We start from the raw sequence: 22,689 nt of genomic DNA on the forward strand, positions 1-22,689 counted from the left end.
ACAAAGACACAATTTGTCTTGCGCATGTTAACTGTTAATCTGACACGACACTAATTATCCAGTTTCCATAAGGTAGGTAGGTGAATATTGAGGATTTCTCTGGGTTAATAGCATTGTTTTGAAGTTACACGAAGAGTGAATATGAATATCAATTACCCTGCATCAATGGCACTCTTTTCGTGAGTGTACATCATAGTTACGAAAAAATGTGGTTATTAAAAGGATCAATTTATTAACGGAAGAATGCTTTGTTTAATACAAATAGAATTCCTGTTTCTGTCAATTAAGTAACGCACTACCATCCAATGGCCATTCAATGTAAACGTTTGAAACCGTTTTAACATTTTTGTGCATGTTTTCAAAGAGAGAGAGGGTGTTTAATATATTGCCAGTTTTGCCTCTGGTTTGAAAATGACACCCCACTCCTTAAACGGACATTTTCATACTATGTTAGAAACATTCATAATAAAGTTTTTTTTTGGGTTCGATAGCGTAAGTATAAATGTGATAATTGTTTTTTTACCCTTCTATCTGGCAACAAAAAAAAGGTGTCAGTTTTGTTGCCAGATAGAAGGGTAAAAAAACAATTATCATATTTTTTACTGGCAAATGAGGTTCCAATGAAGTATAAATGTGTCGAAACCCTCCACCACCCGACAAGGTCAATCAGTAAGGGATTTGGCAAGAAGACAAATGGTTAATACTTCAGCCCAAAGGTGTGTTGAAGAGTGAATCCACAATTGTAAATGTTGTGGATTCAGTCTTCAACACACCTTTGGGCTGAAGTATTAACTATTTGTCTTTTTGTTTACGTGCCAAATCCTTTACTAAATGGCTTTGCCGGGTGGTGGAGGTTTTCGACACATTTTTATACTTACGCGATCTAACCCAAAAAATACTTTATTATGAATAATATTGGTCGCGAAAGCCTACGTGTTAAATGTTTGAAACATGTTTTTCTCGCTGGCATGCGGGGTGGGTAAGTGCACATGGCCGGTGGCGACGGCACTGCGCACATCTGTGTGATGACGTCACACCCCCAACCCTCTATCCGAGCTGTGTATCCCACGCAAAGGCGTGGGATACACCACCATACTTTAATTCTATTATATGAGAATAAAAACAATTCCGACTGGCTGGAGGGAAGGATGGACGGTCAAATTCAAAGGACTTGTGAGTTGCTGGTAATATATTACACTCCTTTTGAACATTAACGTATAGCAATTGAGCCACCTGTCATTTTTGTAACTTTTAGAATACTTTCTTCATTGCAACAGACATTTTTCGCTGTTCAAATTTTTAAAGCCATTATGTTGTACTCCAGTGGCTGTCATGAAGTCACACTAACATGCATCACCTCTGTTTTCTGCAGGATTCTCGCCTCCTGTACAGATCTGATGAAGGTACATTTCATTAGGATTTGCATATAAATATACAAAAACATACATTTCACTAATGAATACAAGCAGGCAGGATGGAAATTCCAACTAATTGACAAATTTTACTAACGTGGTTATTTACCAACACATTACTCCAGTGCTTATTTAAATGTAGTTAGCCAATAGGATCTGTGCCTGCAATGATGCAAACTTCCACAGTTGCCTGAGTTTCTTTACAAACAAGACACAAATGTGGAAAGAGCACACAGCCGTTGTGCATATGCAATATTCATTGGCCTTTCCTGAAGAAGTGAAATTGTGGTCCCCTCTCTCATGTTATAATGGGGCGTTTTTATTTGGCATTTACAGATTTTATTTGAGTTACATTACATATGACATTTCCACCACACCTGCACCGGCCTTGATTAACATTTAACAGCAGTCTGGATTCAACATGGTAAATATATTTTTTATACATTGTGTATAAGGGAGTTCACAACAATGCTTATTTCTATTTTTTTCTTAGACCGCCTGAATAAATTTTACACAACCTTGAATACTTTTCTTACATTTAAAGATGTGTTATAGTGATGCTTTTATACCCTCAGACCATAAGAGCTTTGATTCTGGCCTCTAAAGATCTTCAGAAGGAGATAGTGGATGAAGACAGGGTAAGTTAACATCTTTACAATGTGCCTGGATTGTTATATTTTTATGCACGCATTAATTTACATTTAACATTTTAAATGAGTTTGGTAGCAAAGGGAAAAATACCGATTTTTTTGTAACCAAACTTTTTGAATTTCATGTAGGATTTCTCGTTAAAAAATACATTCTGCAGCACTTCCATCAGAGTATTATCTCCATCCCACTAGACTGCCCATCAAATTGTATTTATATTACTGGCGCTCTTTATGGAGAGCCAAGTGTGTCACCAATCTCAAGCTCTGGGACCGTAGTTAACGTTTTTTAAAGCCCTTTGTGCAAACTATGATTGACCTGTTAAAGTCAGACCACCTAAGGATGAGACTGATAAAGTGCAATATTGCACGGCCTCATTTCACTTTAACTCTATCGAGAACAATAAACAGGCTCGTTCATTTGTGGTGTTCCCTGGGATTGTATAATCTGCAAAGGAAAAGTTTTTTTTAAGCCACTCGATTGGATGATGGTTCCTTTCAGGGGTCACCACGTCCACAAATTAGTCCTCATTAAGCATATGCCTCATGGCTAACTTGTGTTGAAATTTGTACCTGATGAAGGCTGCCCCCAAAGTCTACTCAATCCACTGAAAATGAATTTCGAATTAATTTACTTGGCTTCATTTGAGTATTGACTAGAAGGGCCAGCCAAAGTTCACTCAGAATTAAATTAATGTCTGACACTGTAAGCTACCAGCCCACCATGTTGTTTGATGAATGTAAAATATCCACTTGTAGTGCTTTCAGTTTTGTAGCATAAATTATTATTCATGAGTGTTGTTCACAGCTGCTTGTCTGTCTGCAAATCTTGAAAATATGTAACTCATTTTAGCAGCAGCATGTGATAATGATGTAGTTTTTAAGTTACAGCAGACATAAAATCTATTCACATTTGTCTCTACATAAACATGCAAGCATTTATAAGTCAAATATGGGGAGCATTGTTTGTTTATTTTTTTACTTATATTCTCCACAGTGATACTCAAATGATTGTTACCTGTTTAGTTTTTTAGTTGTTACACCGATGTAAATATATCGTATTTGTCATTTACATTGGACTTCAACAAATGTTGTCAGTAGTAGGCTTTCATTTTCGAGGGACGGCTCCTCGATATGTCATGTAGCTCGAGCATTTGCGGCTGCTATGTCACATTTGTCTGCCAGGGGGCGACTTCGCAGAAGGAATTCTACGCCAAGAATTCTCGCTGGACGGAGGGACTGATCTCAGCTTCCAAGGCTGTGGGATGGGCTGCCACTATGCTAGTGTAAGTCTCCATCTTCTTTGTTAATGATAGACTCTTAATGGTCACCCAACTCTTAAGTCCCTAGCATGATCCACTGTCTAGATCATGTGGCGTAACCGTAGCAATGTTACATTTGATACCACAACATCGAGAAGTAATTTAAAGACTTTGCACAATCTACCTTAATGGATTGATTATTGCCTTTCAACTGTAACTTTTCCTTTCACCATCCTTAACTTGACCTCCAAATATTGATTCTCAAAATAATATAATGTTAATCTTGGTTTCCCCCCCCACCATATTCCTAAGCTGTAAATAAAGCTTCGGGATAAAATGATTAAATTTGTACATATTGAATTGATTTGAATACCATCCTAGTTTTGATATATCGTGGTATTAACTAGCTTTTCTGAGTGTGCTTTGTCGAGTTCAGTGGGAATTTGCCATTAAATACACGTACATTCTTGTTTCTTTGTTATTTTAACAGATAAACACTGCACTACTGTCACCAACCGGATCTGAATTAAAAAATGTCCTAGTTATGTAACTATATGCCTGTATGGATATATGATGCAGTAGGCTGCTTTAAACAAATGACATATGACCCTGTGCAGTGATTCTAATTAATATTGCAATCAATAAACAGCTGCTCTCAACTACAAAGAGTGTTTATACAGTGTAACAGCCACCACCAATGCCTTTTGTTCTGTATCCCTGGAGAAATGTGAGGCATTGCTACTGTTTGAACATACACACAGCAGCAATGCTTTACCATCGCTGTCTGTGGCATGTTACAAAAGCTTGTACTTCTGTTTTTTTTGCTTATAGAAAAACCTCAGGCCACTGTGGAATATAGGTCGAAATGCATTTGCAGGGCAAAGTGTGAGAGGTGTTATGCTGATTGGGTGCATAAATATGGGAGAGCCTTTTTGGCTTGTCTGGCTAAGCATCACATCCAGTCTCTGCACCGATAAGATTCCTGGATGAAACCTGTTATTATGCGGATTGATTTTTTTTTACACGTAAAATACATCTATGCAATCCTTATACATGCATTCTACGTAAAGTAAAAATCAACACACTTGTCAACAACACTGCCCAAAATAATATGGTATTGAATGAGCAATAATGTTGGCGAGTTTTTGTTTGTTATTTGTGCTTGTGATCTATTGGCAATGCAGCGGCACCAAATAATTTGTCTACATAATGTGTGTTTTCTTACCTGATCTGCGGTAACATTGTAAGTTCTTACGTTGCTTGCATCTTAGTACGACAGTATTAAAACAATGCAATTTTATAAGCAGATGCAGATGTCTGTTTATAATTTGAAAGCTAACGTGGCTTTGTTGACTGATATGCGCCACAAGCCAGGCGTGGTAATACAAATATTGCATTGTGGAGTGAGAACCTGATGTTGATTAAGGGATTATTCAATTTAGGTTCATATTTGTGTCTGTCTATATTTATCTTGAGCCCAGCTTTGCAGAATGCTCTTAATACATTCTTGAAATCATGTTCTGTTTCCTTTGGTTGTAATGACTTGGCATCTAAAAATCTGAGTTAGTTTGTCGGGTACCAGTTCACAAAACAAATGCATATATCTGTCAGATGGACACAATTGGAAAAAACATTAGAGTATATATATCTTAGGCAGTTCTTTAAGATGGGCAGGGATCAAATCTTGACTTAAAACTTTCGTGACTGCAGGAATTAATATTCTTTGGGTCTTTCGGTAAAGTCATGTAGATAGGTTGAAAGAAAATAACAAAAAAACCTACGACGTTTCGATCGCAACACAAGCGGTCGTCATCAGGAAAAGGGGGTTAGCTTCTAAAGGCAAACTGTTTATAAAGGTTTGAAATGGGCGTAGCCCAAATGTCAGCAGCATGGACGGGGCAGCTAATGTTAATGTAAGTGGTGAGCAGCGACCGCGATGGCTGTGGGTTTTCCACCAATTAAAGGGCTGCCAGAAAAAATGTGCATGTTAAGATCGGTGAGCAGCCTCCACGGCGAAGGCGCTGAGGTGGCTATGTTAATGTGAGAGATTAGCATGTTAATGGCAGATCGCAGAGCCACCGCCACCTCTAGGTCGGCGCACGAAGGTGGCTGTGTTGGTGTGAGAAATGTAACCTGTTAATGTATCATCATATAAAGTGGAGCAGGTTGGAGTGCTGCTGAAAAAAACGTCAATTAATAATGAAAAGCAAGGTAACAATGTGCAACAGAAGAAATATTGTAATCGGTGTATATCACTTGCTATGAAATCGGCATTGGAAATATGGCTATTGACAAATAAAATGGAACAAGTGCTCAAAAGGAGTGTGAAGAGAATCCTTGCTGGAAATTGCAGTTAGAGACAGAATGTTGAACACATGAATGAGAGAACATATGCAAATTATATGCATGATATTGAAAGTTCAATGAAAGTGGGTGGACAGGGCACGATGCCTGGTGGTTGAGACTAAAGATGGGAGTGGCAGCTAAAGGAGAAAACATGCCTGAAAGGATGACCACCGCCAAGATAGAGGGATGAGATCAACTCGTACGTAGCAGCGACATGGATTATTGCATTCTGAGACCGTGAGGGATGACAATGTTTGGGGAGACCTCTATCTGGCAGTGGATTATTCATGTCTGATGACAAGATTGATGTATGTTCCCACATTGCAAATAGAGGTTCACCATTTGGAAGATTCCTGGCAGAAAATATGTAAACAGATAATATCAATGTAAGGTTTGTAAGTTGTAAAGTTTGTAAGTTGTAGGCTTTGTAAGTTAATAGCCAGAGTTAATATAGACGTGAATTATCCAGTAGCATCTGTTTTCATTTATTGGTATGTAATGTGTTTAACTATCTGGGTGGCTTAGTGGTCGAGACAGCAGCTCACAATCGGAAGGTTGCGAGTTCAAATCCTGGTTGGGGGCTGACTCGACCAATCATACCTCTGGGGTTGATAAAATTGGCAGTACTTTATGATGAGGTCAACAGTACTTTTTGTACAGACCCCCACCCCATAGAAATGTGGAATTTCCACCAATGGCTCTCTGCAGGGCTGTAAATAGGGGATGAGCACTGCCTCAATAATGCTAATTTCGTTAGGAAATCACTTTTAATGTGTCACGTTATGCTCTATGGGGTTATTGTGTTAAGTTTGTTACTCCAATTAATGTGCTGGTAATACAGTCAGGGTCATCCATCCGGTGAGGCCGGTAAGGCAATCTCATTACTCAGCGTGAGAAGCTGATCCCCCATGGTGCTTTACAGAGCAGCTTTAATATACACATATATCACCAATGTATCAGTCTCTCTGGTGGCTTATGTTAAATGTCATGCTACTTTACGACACAGCAGCCACAGCAAATGAATGTCAGGTGGTGATCTGATTTACTCTACTGTGTTTGCTTTCGACAGGTACATGCATTAATTAACGTACAAATAGAAGATTGACACCATTGCAAAAACGTGCATGAATTGCTATGTAAATTAAGCCATATAGATACGTATTCTTGGTTCCCTTCTACGTGACTTCACCGACAGAACCAAGAATATGAATCCCTGCAGTCACGAAAGCTTTAAATCAAAATCTATATAGATACGTGTTATGATAAAGATATATAATATTAAAGGGTAATGAAAAAATAGGGTAAGGTTTGGGAAAAAAATAATAAAAGGCAAAACATGATGTGAAAGTGGTACATTTAATAGGGAAAATAAAGCAAGAACAAAACAAATAAATAAGAGGAAAGTGTGGCATAATTCAAAGTAATTATTACACAAAAGAAATAACCATAATGGGTGCAGAAATTAAGTTTAAGCCTCAACTTTATAATGTATTCAGAGAAGCCCTTATTGCAGCCTTTGAATTATAAACACGAGTTACAACGTGTCAAACCAGGGTTTCAGACGGTGCACGAATATGTTTATCTCACCGGAGCCCGTTTATTTTGTACGTGTGTGTACGTGTGTGTATGTGTGTGTGTGCACGCATGCATGCCCGTTGTGCATGAAGGGATGCAGCAGACCAGGTTTTAAAAGGTAACGGCAAGTTCGAGGAGCTGATGGTGTGCTCGCGCGAGATAGCAGCAAGCACGGCACAGCTGGTGGCCGCCTCCAAGGTAGGAAGCACAAAGGGTGATGCTCTAATCAGTCGCTCCCTGACCTGTGTGCTCGGGGCATGATTGCTTGTGATGGAACTCCCTGCAATGCCGATTTTTCTTGACGTGGTTTGAAAGGGGCTAATGCCTCTTATTACAACATGCCCCGCAATTTGAGCCTCGTTACAACTGTGTTTACATTTGCCCCTGATGGGTGAATTCACGTGTTGCTTTTAAAGTGAGGCTTAAGTTATAGTGTGAAACATCCACATTCAATTAAGAATGAAGGCTCCTGGTGCGGCGAGCTAAATGTTGAAATGTTTTATGTTGCATTGTTTGGTAATGCGTCTAACAGTTTCATTTTTTTTGCCAGCGTTGGCACACTTAAAATTGTGAAGTAATATATTTTGTTAAACCAGCGAGATGTTGATCACAAAAGGATTATGCGTTTTTTATGTGTACACAGTATTTATAACTCTTGTAATACAATTGTAATGCTAAATAGTGGTTTATTAATAATTAATTTATATATTAATTAGGATTTACTTATTTACATAGTTTATCAGTCACAATATATATTTTACAAGTGTATTTAAAGTCACGTTCGTTATTTTACGCACAATATTAAGTGTGTGTTATTTCAGAATGTGCCGTACTCACGGAAGGTGTTAAGTGTGATAAACAAGATAAGTTGTAAGCACGCATGCAGTGGTAACAATTAAAAGATGAACCGATTCACGATTGGTATAATTTGATAGATGTCCACGTGCGTGTGCATGCATGCACAGCTGTAGTATGTATTTTTTTACTTAACTTTCGTGACTGCAGGAATTCATATTCTTGGTTCTTTCGGTAAACGTCGTGGGTTTTTAGCTTTTATTTTTCATTTTATTATTTTAAATTTTTATTTAATTTTATTATTTTAAATTTTTATATGTAGTATGTATGTTGAACTTATTTTGCACCATACATAGCCAATCGTGCTAATCGGAGGTGCGGGGGAAGGACAACAAACTTAACACAAAAACCAGTTCTAAAGAAATAAGTTTTCAATCGAGATTTGAAAGTGCATTGTGCTACTGGCTTTCTAATATCGGAAGGAAGAGCATTCCAGACAGCCGCAGAAAGCACGATGCCGTGACAGTCTGTTTTTCGATGGGTTAGAAAAAAGCCACTGCGAGGGATGACCGGAGTTTGTGCGGTGAATGTGGCTCTTCGACCGTTGCTTGCGCAGGTTAAGGCGAACAAGGGCAGCACTAACCTGCAGCGCCTGCAGCAGGCGTCGCGCACCGTCAATGAGGCCACCGCCAGCGTGGTGGCCTCCACCAAGTCTGGAAAGGCGCAGATTGAGGAGAAAGGTACTGAACCACTGCGAGCCTCCTCGCATGTCAATTTGGAGACGATTTGTTCATTTTGTTTTTGAGTCTTGAAATTTAGATCGATTTTATGTATGTATGCTTGTTGAGCTTCTTTCACAGAGCACGTAGCCACACCCATGGAAATCGGTGTGGGTTAGCTAATTTTAGATAGAGTGTTAAAAAAAACATGAATTTAACATCTAATTTGTGACTTTTTAATTAACTCTAGTATGAGTTCAAGTTTGTATCCCTATGTGAGGTGTAGGTTACACCCTAATTATACAAATAAAAGCAATGTCGACGAATTCTAAATTCTCGGTATGAATTTCATAAATACATATATATGAACCGCTTTAAAGCAATATTCATTTTTCGAGGTAGCTGGTTAGCCAGGGTGATGTCATATAAGCATACTGAGCCGACATTGCTGTGGCTTGAAGCTAGGCAGCCCCATATGATTAAACTGATTTCTCAAGTATAGTGAGTTCCTGGTCTTATTCCAGTTACCAAGCACAGAAAAACTATATTAAAAGTGTTTTCACTTACTTTAGGCTCTGAGAATGAAAATGTTTACGCACAGTTAGAATATAATCGCAAAAAAAATATAAAGTGAACATGAAAGTAAAAAAGTAAGTAAAAAGAAACTGAGACTACTTTTTTTTTTCAATCTTGCAGTGTAACATCCGATTTGTTAGAATAAAAATGGCTGAATCATGCTAACACATTTGACAAAAAAGGGCTTGCAGACTTGATAACCTGCTGTGTTCCTTATTATTTAAAATTATATTCACTAGAAACTTTCTTAAATGAGGTGCAGTTGATACGGTGGGCCAAGTTTTTCAAACACCACCGTCTCTGCTCACCTGGCAGCACAAATGGGCACATCACACGTTAGTCAATCAGCAGGTCGTGTAAAGTGTGGGTACTTCCACAGCTATTCTAAAATGTAATGTCAGTGTGCAAGAGTAGGCCAAGTAGCTTCTATAGGGGGCTGTCTAGAGTCTCCTGCTCATGGGTGCCCTTCCACCTGCTGGCAGATGAGCATGCAATTTGTATGTCTGCACTTATACATTTAGAAAAAACATATATAAACAACATACATTATTTGTCTATTCTTACATTTTCGGTACAAATAAATATATAATTTGTGTAGAAACTGTTTCACACACTGTAAATAATTCATGTGAGTATCACTTTTGTGCTCTGGTACCAAAGTTACTGTTGGCACCATCACCACCGCGCTAAAGTGGATCTACAAAAATCCCTTGAGGTCTGGCCCTCACAGCGTATATATCTTGTCTGCAAGTGAATTATTTGAGTTTAAATAAATCCTGCATTGCTGTATCCCGCCAAGAAAATCACAGATTTTTGCCTCTCATAGATTCTCATATTATTGTCGATGTAGCTGTTTTTCGCTCTTTGGAGTTGGCGCTGGTGCGCTCTTTAAATTTACCCCACTATTACATGCAGCTTCACTAACTCTGTATCTGACTCTTATTGCTTTTCTTCTTGGCCTTTCTGCAAACGTTCCACAAACATTTCAAAATTCATATCCTGCCTCTGAATTCATAGCCTTGCTTTATTTGTTTTCCGCATCGATGGTGCTCACGGCCCAGATGCGCTTTGTCTTTTTTTCGGGGGTAGCTTTTGCCTGAGAAATCTCCCTCTCTGAGCTGTTGCTGCTAATGTATTCATTAATTATCCTTCCCTGCCTCTGCTTCTTCCTATTTGTTCCACTTATCATCCAAAGCACCACCATTTCTGCCAAACGTGCTTGGATATCAAAGGTTATACAGCTTCCCAGTTGTGAGTGATGATTTGAGGAATGTAAGTGTAGGTGGTATTTATGCTTGGCTCTGAAATGGGTTTTGGTAAAACAAATGTGTTTAATGTGGTGATTTTTTTTTGCGGCACTGTCTACCCTTGTGCATGTTAGTCAAGAATATATTGGGGTTCCGTGTTTTGCATTATTTTCCTCGGTTTAGGCTATACTGTACAGAAAAAATACGTTTTGTTGCAGAAACAATGGATTTCTCCAGCATGACTCTGACTCAAGTGAAGAGACAAGAGATGGACTCCCAGGTAAGGTGGCCCAGTGGTGGTCACTGTAGTCATATAGAGGTTGAATATGGGTAACTACATACTCACCAGTCAAGCCCGCATACCCCAGACTCACCTCAATCCAAGCCACGTACATCAACCTCATTTTGTCATCTAGTACACCCCCAAGCCTCATCAGGTCATGCTCGACTAATTGTAGCTTTTCACGATGTTTTATGAATTTTACTGTTGCCATTTTAAATGTGTGCACTGTTGAACCAACAATTAAGGCAAGCTGGACACGTTTTGGGGACCCTTTTATGCAATATTGATTCAGCGACTGATATTGATTGTTATGCTCATGATATATGCATAGAATCTTGAATTGTTCATTTTAGATTATATATGTTGTATGTAATTAGTTCCATAACCCCTTCAGCCATTTGAGGTGTGCACATTGTATCACAATGTAAAAAAAATATATAAATATCTTGGGAGATCATAAATCTCGTAATTGAAACTGACAATTGCAATGTTACATTTTGGGGATCGTTTCTGTGTGTGATGCTCGCGCCCCAGGTACGGGTGCTGGAGCTGGAGAGCCTGCTGCAGAAGGAGCGCGAGCACCTGGGGGGCCTGCGCAAGAAGCACTACGAGCTGGCAGGGGTGTCGGAAGGCTGGGACGAGGAAGGTAGTAGCGCTATCGCCCCGAGCGCCAAAACCCACCATGGCCAATTTACTTTTGGATCAATTCACCGCGTGCTTTTCGTGGTCCCTTGTTACCCTTATCACGAAGTGCATTGCCATTTAATCGAGCAAATTCAGTCACCTGTCCCTTAACAAAAATGGGGACCGGGTGTGGGGGGGGACAACGTTGGGGTGGGGGGAACCTAGCAAAAACAAATGTTGATGGTACTCAGGGATTGAATGGGATATTTTTTTACTTCATTTTGTTTTAAAGGGAAGAACTATGGGCGATTCGAGGGAAGGTAAAAGCGAGACATCATGACCTATTTTAATTCTTAAGTATTATTTAAAATAAAGAGTTATGTTTATGTTAGGAACCAAGATTTTCAGTCAAGCCTATGATAGTAACTGCTGTTATTCCTCATCTATGTGCTCACGGGGATGTAAACGAAACATTCCGATCATGCGATACTTTGTTTTACGTGATTCTTCCTTTCACATTAACTGAATATTCAGTAGAATCTCTGAAATTAATTGTATTACTGCATAATTACAAGCCTTTGCAAAGGACCATTGTTATTCTTGAGCGCAAGCAATGTAACGAAATTAAAAGTTATGGAGGTAATTTAATATTGTCGTCAGTTGTAGATGTTTTATCCTTGTACAAAATGCTGTGCGTTGTTTTATTTACATATTAAATGCAAAAATACTCCAATATGAATTCAGCAAACAACCCGAGCCGTACCCTAAATAGGGGAATCCTGAGTTTAAGTGAAGTTTTCCTCGGCAGAAAAATAATTATTAATCATTAACCATGTTTTATCCAATGCTGGATGAAAACTTTCCAATATCACCGCCATCCCTCACAGTCCAGAAATGCCAAAGCCATCTTTCTCCTACGCATGAGTTGATCTCATTGCTCCGTCTCCCACGGTGGCCATGTGTCCTCCTTTGGCCCCATTTATATCACATCTCATCCACGTGCTCATATCTCATTTATAATTTGCATCAGTTCTATGATCCACATGCTCATCATTCTACCTCTCCGTGTTCGTCCCAGCATTCAACTCTGCTAGCTTATTTTCATCATTTACAAAAAAAAAATCATGTTCTGTCAGAGTGCATATGTCTAATCCATATGTCATGGCATAATTCTTTTTTCTATATATAATCTATAAAAATCATTCTTATCTAAGGCAAAATTGTGGATACATTTTTATTTTGAGCATGTCACTGCTTTCCATACAGTTTCTGCTTGCCAAGTGCATAGATCATTTGATTAAGCTTCAGAACCTGGAGAGTAGATACCCCCCAATAAACCAGATTCCCAGTGGTGACCAGGCCCAGTGCTGCCAAGGTGTGAAAACTGTTTAATGAATATCTGAAGGTCTGGCTAGAGGCTTTAAATGTGTGCTGAATGAATACAGCGTACATGGTATTGAAAAATATATCCATATTTAAATACATTTAATTCGACAGCGGTTTGAACTGTGGTTGAAATATTTGCAATAATATTTACAGCCTAGACAATTAAGTAAATTAGTCATCTCAAAATTGTAATAGACTACAATTTCTGTGGTCGATTACTTGAGCCCCTATAAAAATGGCAGCCACCCCCAACATCCTGCCTCCCAAAGGTGGGAAACCCCCTACAGGCCACACCCCCTGTGACATAGCTGATAATGTCGATGATAAGCCCCTGCCATCGCCTCCTGTCCAGTGGTGTACACGTGGGAACAGAGGTGGGACCTTTTTCCTGCTTCTTTGAGTGATCAAAACAGTCATTGGTGGAGTAATCAGACCAGCTCCCGACGTTCCTTATGTGCTTAAGTTGTTTTTACCACGAGGTGTCAGACAAAAAAACCTTGAGTGATTTTTCCACAGCAAAAAAACAAGCATGAGGATAAATCACACCCAAAATGTTGGCAAATACCTGAGACTGTTTCAAATCTCGATACAATGTGTCTCACGTCATGGAAGACGTAAAGAGCTACAGAGGTATGAAATGAATGCGACAACAATCTTCACGCTACGAGTTTCATTGACCTTGCCCAAACTGATATCTAATTATCATACTTTAGCAAAAAAGTACACCTTGTAGTCCTCCAACTGCTAGTGTAAGCAGTTATTATGGAATAAGGCACTATTATAGAATATTGGAAAAAAACACATTTACTAAATCAATATTTGAGCTTGCCATGCAAGAGTGGTAATTTCACACAAAGTGAAATTTGCATTTACACCATTTTTTTCTTCTGAGAAACTCTTTGGTTTGTGCTTGAATAGATTTTATATCCATAAAACATTGGTTCATTAGAATATCAGGAAAGAGTGCTGTAATTGCCAAACTCATGTTGGGCAGAAAGTTATTTAAGATTGACACCAAACAATAATGTATCTGATGTAAGCACAGCTTCAAGAAGATCGTGTTCGTGCAACACAGTGCGACTTTGTGGTAAGAAGTTAGTATTTGTTTATTGCCTTGGGCGAGTGCTGAATTTCCATTTTAGTGCACACTTCATAAATGGAGCTGTTTACTCTTTGGAGTGCACATTTTAATATAACCTATCTCTAAAATGGAATTTTACTCAAGAAGCACCATGAACCAGGAGAATTAATTTTATAGATTGCAAATTTTTTTTTAAGTTTAAAATACAGCATGTGTATAGCAATCCAACTAGCTGCAGGGCTTAATTTGAGATTTTTATTTATTTTGGATGGATTCCATATTCATATGCTGTTTTTTATGACCATCCTTAACTGGAATATATTGTTATTATGATTTCTGAAATGGTAGTGAACAAGAAAAGGTAATTTTCAACATGAATACCGAACATATTACAAGCTATTCCACAAATGTATCTTTGATGGATTAATTTCCCCGGACAAAAGAGGTGTTTGGGGCTGAATGTGACATAAAAAGGGTGACGTAGCGTTCACATGGTGCATTGCTAATGTCACGAGACATCTAGCAGTTCACGGATGTCTGCTGTGCAGTTGCATATTATTGCTGCACCGTTGTTACCCTCTGTGAATTGCACAGCAGGACTCGTGATATAGGAAAACGTCTCAACATGTTTTGCAACACCCACACAAAATGGGAGACGAAAAAAGATGTTTTGTTCACATGAGGGCATATTTGTTTTTAATGTTTAGCAAATCCTTTTTTACGTAACGTCGGCATTTATAGTTCAGCGGCAGCCTTGAATGCAATGGGTGCAAATGTAATAATATGCAAATGGAGCCTGGGAGATGCAGGTTGGTGCTTTGATTAGTCTATCACGAGCAGAGCTTTTACAGTGTTTGTTCACACCGGTGAACAACAAACGGCGACATTTTGTGAACAAGCTGTGTGCAATGCAGCAGGTGCAGTACATACTGTTCAAGTATGTGTCCTGAAGTAAAAACGAAGCTTTCTTTCCCAAAAACATTTTACATTGTGCCGAAAATATTATTTTATAAAATAACGGCGTTTCGTTTGTCCCTTTATGCGTTTGTCCGTCAATTAAATTACAAGAGCATTTCAGATGGCCTTAATCAAAACGTTATAGAAAGTGGACCCCCCCCTCAAATGTGGGGGTAACAATTTGATCCAACAGGTTTACAACAACAATTGTCACCCCCCTCCCCCCAAAATCACTTCCTCCACCCCCCCCAAAAAATAAATCAATTTTTTAGGCAAATATGCCTACTCACCCGACATACAATAGATTCAGTAGCATCTGCACATGGGGGGTGGGGAAGAAGAGGAAATCAGTGGAGGCAAAGCCCTCCGCAGGAGCTTGCGGCCACCGAAATTCTAGTATTTTAAATAGCAGGGATAATTGTGAACAGGCTGAATGAATCAAACAATACACATAACGTTTAACTGTTGAACGAGGCTGCATGGTGGGTGGGAGCCAACCCATTGTTATGTGCAACACAAGAGATTCTGCTTGTTCGTAAATAGTAGTTGACGTATGCCTGTGTTATTATACATTTACTTTACCAAACGATGTTTTCCTTTAAATGTATCCTATGCAGCGTATTGTAATTGAGTAATTTTGTTCAGAGGCTTTGAGTAGGAATGCAATGATTCATCCTACTTATGATTTCAAGAATTGTCACGATTTTGGGGTCATGATTTGTATCCGTTTTTTTTACATTTAGGTGAATATACTGCAGTAACAATAGTTAATAACAGGGATAATGTTAACATACAGATAACATACAAAAATTAAACTGTTACATGCATGATTAAAGTATATGCATGTATCATTTGCCCAAGAATATATGTTAATGTGTGAATCGACGCATTGTCTAGTTAAATAAAGTCACCGCTGTCTGCAGACTTCATTAATTAAAAAGTGCACTTTAACAAAGAACAGTGAATTGAGATTGACAGTTGCACATTTATTAACGTTTTTTTTGCATTGTGGATTTATATTTTCAGATCAAAAATGAACATCCTTGGGATCAACTGTCAGTCTTCGGAAAATATGAAACGGGAAAAAAATCAGCACAAAATATTCTTCACCCTTTTATACATTTTACATTAAACAAAATAATCAAAAAGAAAAAAACACTTTTTCAGTATTTCTATATGGAGTATTTTAACTGTGTCAGGTTGATGGTCTTAATTTGCCGGTTGTATCAGCTAATGCCGTGGACTGTACAGTTTTGCCATGGGGGGGGGGGGGGGGCAGCCGGGTAAATGTACTGCACCACACGTTTCACATGTTTGAGTAGTTCTACTGTTAACAGAGCATTGTTTTTTTGTTTAAATGTGCACGCATTCATTGAGTAACAAATGCCTGTTGTTATCATTGAGGAATATTTTTCAGCATACATTGATGCATTTCGCCAATGTATTTGCCACCCCCATGACCTTTGTGAGGATTAAAAAAAAAAAATTGAAGGTTATTGACTCCTAAACTGGAGTTGTGAACAACCACTGAATTTAAAATAATAGACTCAGTTTTTTCTGTATAAAAAAAAAATTAAATAATTTAAATTTGAATTAACTTTATGATTGAGCAGCTCATTGCTGTGCATTATCAATTGCTCTGAAAAAGACAACCGCTTGAGATGTGAGCACACTATGTATATATATATGTTTTTCAAAGGCAGAGTTAATAATCACATTGCGAGGTGTTACAGGATGTTAAAAAAAAATGATAACCTGCATACTCTAAGAAAAGGTATCGGGGTATTTTTAAGTACACCTAAGCTGCAAGTACATTTCAAAATTGTCAATTGTCTATGGCGTGCACACAATGGCTTTTGTGAATTATGTCCTTAGAAATTGTAATGCCTTTTGCACCAGTGTGCTTTGCGAATAGCAGATGGGAAACTGAGAATCAGACAATTGATCCAGTGCAATTGCATTGGCAGGGATTTTTTTTCGCATGACTACTCGCTCAACAAAATTTTTCAAAATTATTTTTATTTTGGATCTTTGATAAAGTTTGCGTAAAACTTCGAGGTGTTGTATCACAATTATTCACTTAAGTATATGAATGAGATATATTGCCTTTGTAGCGGAACAGACAATTGTCAAATACTTTGCCGTTTAACTAATGGGATTTTATGATAATCGCTAGCAGACCATAAGAATGTAAAAGCAATATGGACCACCAGAGAAATTAACACCTTTGACAGTAAAATACAAAACATTATTTAAGTACGTGTAAATGGGCAGTTGAAGTATTCAAAGTCCACAAATGGACATTCGACGTCTTTGCTAATTGGATTACCGAAAATATTTCGAAAAAAAAATCTAATGTGATTTTAAGCACAAAAATCAGTTGTGTAAGTGGTCATACTTACGGCCAAATTCATGTCAAATTTGTGTCAAGTTGAAAGTGAAAGTGGCAAGGATAATAGAAAATGTGACAACACATAATGCAACAGTGCTGTGCATAAACAGTCAGGTAAGATCACTTGCTTGATTTATTGGTTTTTATGATATACTGTAACTATTAATCTTTGCATTATTTAAAGTCGTATTTAAAAAAAAAATTGGTAGCATTACAGGGGTCATATTTCATTGATTAACTTCTCACACTGGGGCTGAGAGATATATATCTACACATGTTGAAATGTTAGAGCAATTAGCAGGCATGGATGCGAGTTCTGTATGGATCTAATCAACTGTCCCATCTTGGTCACTCCCGTGCAGTCCACGTCTTAAGCACTTGGAAATGGGAACACCGAGATGCTGAGAACAGCGAGGCATTTTCCAAAACACAAAGGATTTTAAAGTAGTGTTTCGTCTCACACTGTCGATTTGTGTTTCATAAAACTGTATTTATATTTTGCAATGCGACTGCTCCGGTGTCTTGTAACATCGATTGAAATGTTTTAAATGAAAAAAAAGAAATATAAATGTGTCATACCTAGACGATGCAATAGTCAGCATATATGTATATCAATTAATGAAACATTTTTATTTAAGGTTTTGTTTCATAATCTGCTTTCCAATATAGTTGTGGGTAAAAATGGCAAAAGGCACAATAGTTTATTTTGTCTAACCAGGTGAGAACTCACACAAGACCAGGATAGTCTCATTTGCAAAAGTGAACTGGGGCATTATTCTGCAAGTCGGGGGGGGGGGGCAATGATTGTTATGTATAATCTCGATTGAGTCATTTACAGATAATTTATGAATTTGCCAAATTTGCACCCTGACGCCAGCACGCAATGGGCTACTCGAGCAAATGACGTCAGGGTACCTCTTAACGTCCACTGTGAAGTGGACCGCACCTATTATTACACAACCGTAGTAATCAGGGCGGCCGCTGGATTAGAACCGTGAACCTCTGCAACAAGCGGCAAACGTGCTCCCGGCTAGGCCATACCACTGCCTAAGACACAAGTGATACTGATATAGATGGAAGCTTGACATCTTCAGTATTAAATGAGCAATAGGCTGGCTTGCCATGTATGTATGGAAATTGGTAAAATGACATGCCAAGAATGTGTATTGTGCTTCACTGACGACCTAAAATAAATCTTATTGGTAATCAGTAATGCACATCTTAGCTTATAAACTATTGTCCACTCGAGCGAATTCTTGAGAACACGAGTAATATGTGTAGGCAAAGCGGTGGTACCAATTTCCACCGTCTGCCAAGATCCAGCTCTTTTTACCCATTTTAACAAAATAGGTGTTTGCATCACAAGGAGCTGAGTGGTTGATTTTTTTAGCGCTGACGTCAGGGCACAGAGCTGTAATCTAAGGGTTACAGGTGACACTCCATTTTCAAGCCGGGCGCAATCACAGGAGCAGTACTGACAAGTGTTAGAATTTCAATGGAAAAGGAAATGTCAAAAATGCTTGGGATGGCACTCAGAGTTTGTTGATATTTTGGCATAAAACGTTTTGTAAGTATGCTGCCACCGATAGTAAGTGCTGCTGTCAAAGTGTACAGGTGGTTCTGATTTAGTTGTCATTGAGAAAGCTATTTTCCCTTTTATTTGAATTATGGGCTTCCATGCAGTTATCCAATGCCTCGGTATGTGTTTGTGCCTGCAGGCTCCCTATGGTTTGTCACTGATAAAACTACCCAACCCCTCCGCCACCTTGATTCTCATCCTGATGTTCCCATAAAAACTAAAAACAGCAATTTGACCACATCTGCACAGCCCTAGACATCTATAGAGGCCATGAATTTCCAATCTTGCTGCAATACAATAACATTTTAACCACAATGCATGCTACACTGTAAAAACATACCCACACAAAAATTGACATTTTATGCATTCAATGTTTATATTTGAGTTCAGTGCAATGGCATTACCTATGAAAACATTAACCACATTAATGTGTAGCTGTAGTGCTTTGATGGATATACGTATAATTATAATGTTCCTTGTAGCATTGATAATACAATCTGGCCCAAACTTTGATCAAGCCAGAAACATGAATAGGAAAACGGCGGGCAAACACCGAAACTCCACCTGGCCCATTTAATTTACCAAAGCACGTGGAATATCCATTGCATAATGTTTCACATTAGATCTGCAGGCACATGGGTGTACAAGCAATTAAAGCAATTACCCCCAACAAACGAAACAATACCATACAAGCACAGAAACACCTTTTGCATGCTCTAATTATATACCTAATTTGGCAACTGATATTCATAACTGTAAAAATGCGTGTGCCATAGTGCACACATTCGGTAGGAACCTTATTCATACATTGCTGAACAGTGATGTTTGGTTTTACATTCATCATCCACAGGTTTATTGACACTCCTAATTCAAAATAGAAGGCGATGGAGAGCATACCTTGCATAATTATAGAAGTGACATTTGCATTTATATGGCGACATGATCACTAACAGGAAAGTGTAGAAATATCTAAATGAAGTTAAAGCTTGCTGGCCAGTGTTTAAATGTATCTGGACTGATAATAGTCTATCAAACATCAACATTTTTGGCAAAAAAAGTTGCAGAATAAATCCGTCCGATCAGTATAATAAAAAAATTCATGAGTTGGGTTTCAAAGAACAGTTACAACTAAACCATGTTAGGTCTACAAGTAGAATATATGCACATTTGAACTGTGGAAGGGACATAAATGATAGTGAAATCGTTGTGTTAACTTTCCTATTGCAACCCTTGGCTTGACATACTTGTGCTCGAATAAATGGTCTTATTTTGCATTTGGTGCAGAATCCATGAAAAACTTTTGTTGTTACGCTGAGCATTGCCTACCGCTGTCATTAAAAGCAATGCACACTGTTTTAACCATCAGACGGTAGCATGGGATTGGAAAATGCATTCATGTCGGGTGATAGCTGCGAGTGCACGTTGCTCACAACAGGATGTGATCATGTGAGCCACTGGAAGAAAGTCGACTCCTCTACCTTTGTTCTTTTCCGCTGCATGATATACATCAAAGTTGGACAACATTGTGAAATGTCTTAAAAGTTTAATACAGCTAATGAGGAATACAATGATTGTGAACGGCACCAATATTGCGGTGCAGGATTTTACATTCGTAATGTAAACCATCGCATGTGCTCCAAGGGTGTGAATTGAATACGTGAGTGATGCCAAGGGCACGTGAGAGTCCGAGCTTATGTCGTAGTCACACTGCATCCCTTAGTGCAACCGCCACAATAGTTTACAGGGTGTCCATGAAGGTATCATCCATTATCAAAGAGTTATTATTATTATTATAATACAGCAGTTTGAGCTGCACGGTTAGATTCTGTACAAAATAACATCTATGCCAAAAAACGTAACGCTCGAGGAACATTCACCAATGTGTAGAGGAAGCATTTGAAACTGGAGATGTTCTGGGAACTCTCAAATCGCGAGACTGCGTGTTGCCATACCAGATATGTAGAGGTTGAGATTATTAGAGGGATGAAACTCCTACAATAAAATGCTTGTACTCCCGAGTGTGGCTATAATTTTATTGACATCCTATATTTTAAAAGTAAAAAGAAAACACATGGAAAATGCTTGGAATCTGTAACATCATTTTAGAAAGCTGATAATTAATAGAAATTATGTTCATAAACTACAAAGCACTGCAAACATATGCCAGTGAATGGACAAAATATATATGTACATTTAGGCTCTTATAGTATTTTTGGTGAATGTTGATTTTGTTCGTCCTATGTTATTGCAAGCCTGAAAATATCAAGCATTAATTCCTGCATCGTCCTACGTCATGCATAGTATTTTTACTCTATACAGTACTGACATTTTTATGTGAAGGTTGTTTGACTTTTTGACATACGTTTTAACCAGCGGTATCTCATGTCGATAATCATGCATTGTAAATCTGTTTTACCTTGTAATACTACGGAAAATAAATTAAGGAAAAACTCTGCTTTCTACTTGTGCCAATGCTTTTTTCCCCCCAAAAAGCTTTTGATCCTGATATTAATGAAAGTCGTTTTTGACTTCACAAGGAGAAATGTCAATTCACGAAGATAGAAACATTGACAGTGACGTAATAACATTAACACAACACCTACAAGGCAGTCAAAAATATTTGAGAGACAAAAAGAGTCAGTTCGAATCCAGCGACCGCCCTGATGAAAACTGTGGGCGTGTACTAATCGTGCAAATATGAACTGTCTACTTCACAGTGGACAGAATCAGAATCTTTATATAGACTGCAGGAATCCGATGAACTATTAAGCTATTGATGTCCAGTACATGGCAACCATTGCACCGCAACTGCAAAAACATGGCAGGACCCTCATGAACAAGGGTCATGTGAGACATCGATGCTTCTCTGGCAAAACAAATGTAATGAGAATTTTTTTCAAATACAAACACAATAAAACTATTTAGTTCAACTAATATAACAATTAAATTTCGATTTAAAGCTGACTGCAGGGATTCATCTTCTTGGTTCTTTCGGTAAAGGCCCTTCTACGTGACTTTACCGAAAGAACCAAGAAGATAATATAACAATTGTTGAATGGACACAATTGAAAAACACGTAGGGTATATTATTGAAGTTGTACTGGGATAAAACTAGTTACATAGGTGAGTGAGAACAGGTTGGAGTGATTGTGCAAAATGTTATTTGATAATGAAAATCAACATTGTGTATAGCAATGTGCCTCACGGTGTATAGTACCTGCCATGACCTATGGATTGGAAAAATGGAAATGTGACAGCACATGGAATGAAAGCGTTAAGGTATGTAAAGAAGAGTAGAGATATGCATTGCTGGGATGCTGGGATTACATTGAGAGTAACCAGGGACACAGATCATGTCAGAGACATCACATTGAAGAAAACGGGCTTAAGCACGATATACTGAAGGGATGTACAGCATGTATGTTGAACTTCTTTCACACTGCACATAGCCAACCGTGCTAAGCGGATCGTCACTAATGTTCAAGACTGGTGACAGTGGTAGCCAAAAGAGGGGCAGATGCCCGAAAACATAGCCACCACAGAGATGGAGCAAAGAGATCAGCTCATGTGCACGACTGAGATGTGATGTGGCATCACTGGCCTCAAAAGTACAGAAAATCGATCTTATTCCCCACAAACTTTGCTTTTTTTTTACCAGGACACAAAAGCAAAGTTAATAATCCACTCTATTAATAACACTGTGTAACAAATGTATTTATTTTTTGTTCCTGGGTAGTGTTATTTCCTAATTGCTTATGCCTCAAAAATACATCAAATGCCTATTATTCCCCACAAATTTAGCTTTTGT

At 38.3% G+C, this 22,689-nt stretch overlaps 1 protein-coding gene across 4 annotated transcripts in view; it reads left to right on the forward strand.

Annotated features, from left to right (window-relative positions):
• The window catches only part of LOC144933141 (huntingtin-interacting protein 1-like), a 124,627-nt gene extending 103,291 nt beyond the window's left edge, over positions 1-21,336 (forward strand). For 3 of the 4 annotated variants that reach the window (XM_078857727.1, XM_078857728.1, XM_078857729.1), the window contains exons 25-31: positions 1,373-1,403; positions 1,988-2,050; positions 3,245-3,345; positions 7,335-7,440; positions 8,654-8,777; positions 10,798-10,859; positions 11,397-11,662. In XM_078857727.1, coding sequence (XP_078713853.1) covers positions 1,373-1,403; positions 1,988-2,050; positions 3,245-3,345; positions 7,335-7,440; positions 8,654-8,777; positions 10,798-10,859; positions 11,397-11,657 — 748 coding nt within the window. In that variant the 3' untranslated portion in view covers positions 11,658-11,662. Of the gene's footprint in view, positions 1-1,372; positions 1,404-1,987; positions 2,051-3,244; positions 3,346-7,334; positions 7,441-8,653; positions 8,778-10,797; positions 10,860-11,396; positions 11,663-15,936 lie in introns of those variants that run through there. The other variant, XM_078857730.1, reaches the window with a different exon arrangement.
• Positions 21,337-22,689: the final 1,353 nt, after the last annotated feature.

Source organism: Lampetra fluviatilis, chromosome 6 (genome assembly GCF_964198595.1).
Source record: "Lampetra fluviatilis chromosome 6, kcLamFluv1.1, whole genome shotgun sequence".
Lineage (NCBI taxonomy): Eukaryota > Metazoa > Chordata > Hyperoartia > Petromyzontiformes > Petromyzontidae > Lampetra > Lampetra fluviatilis.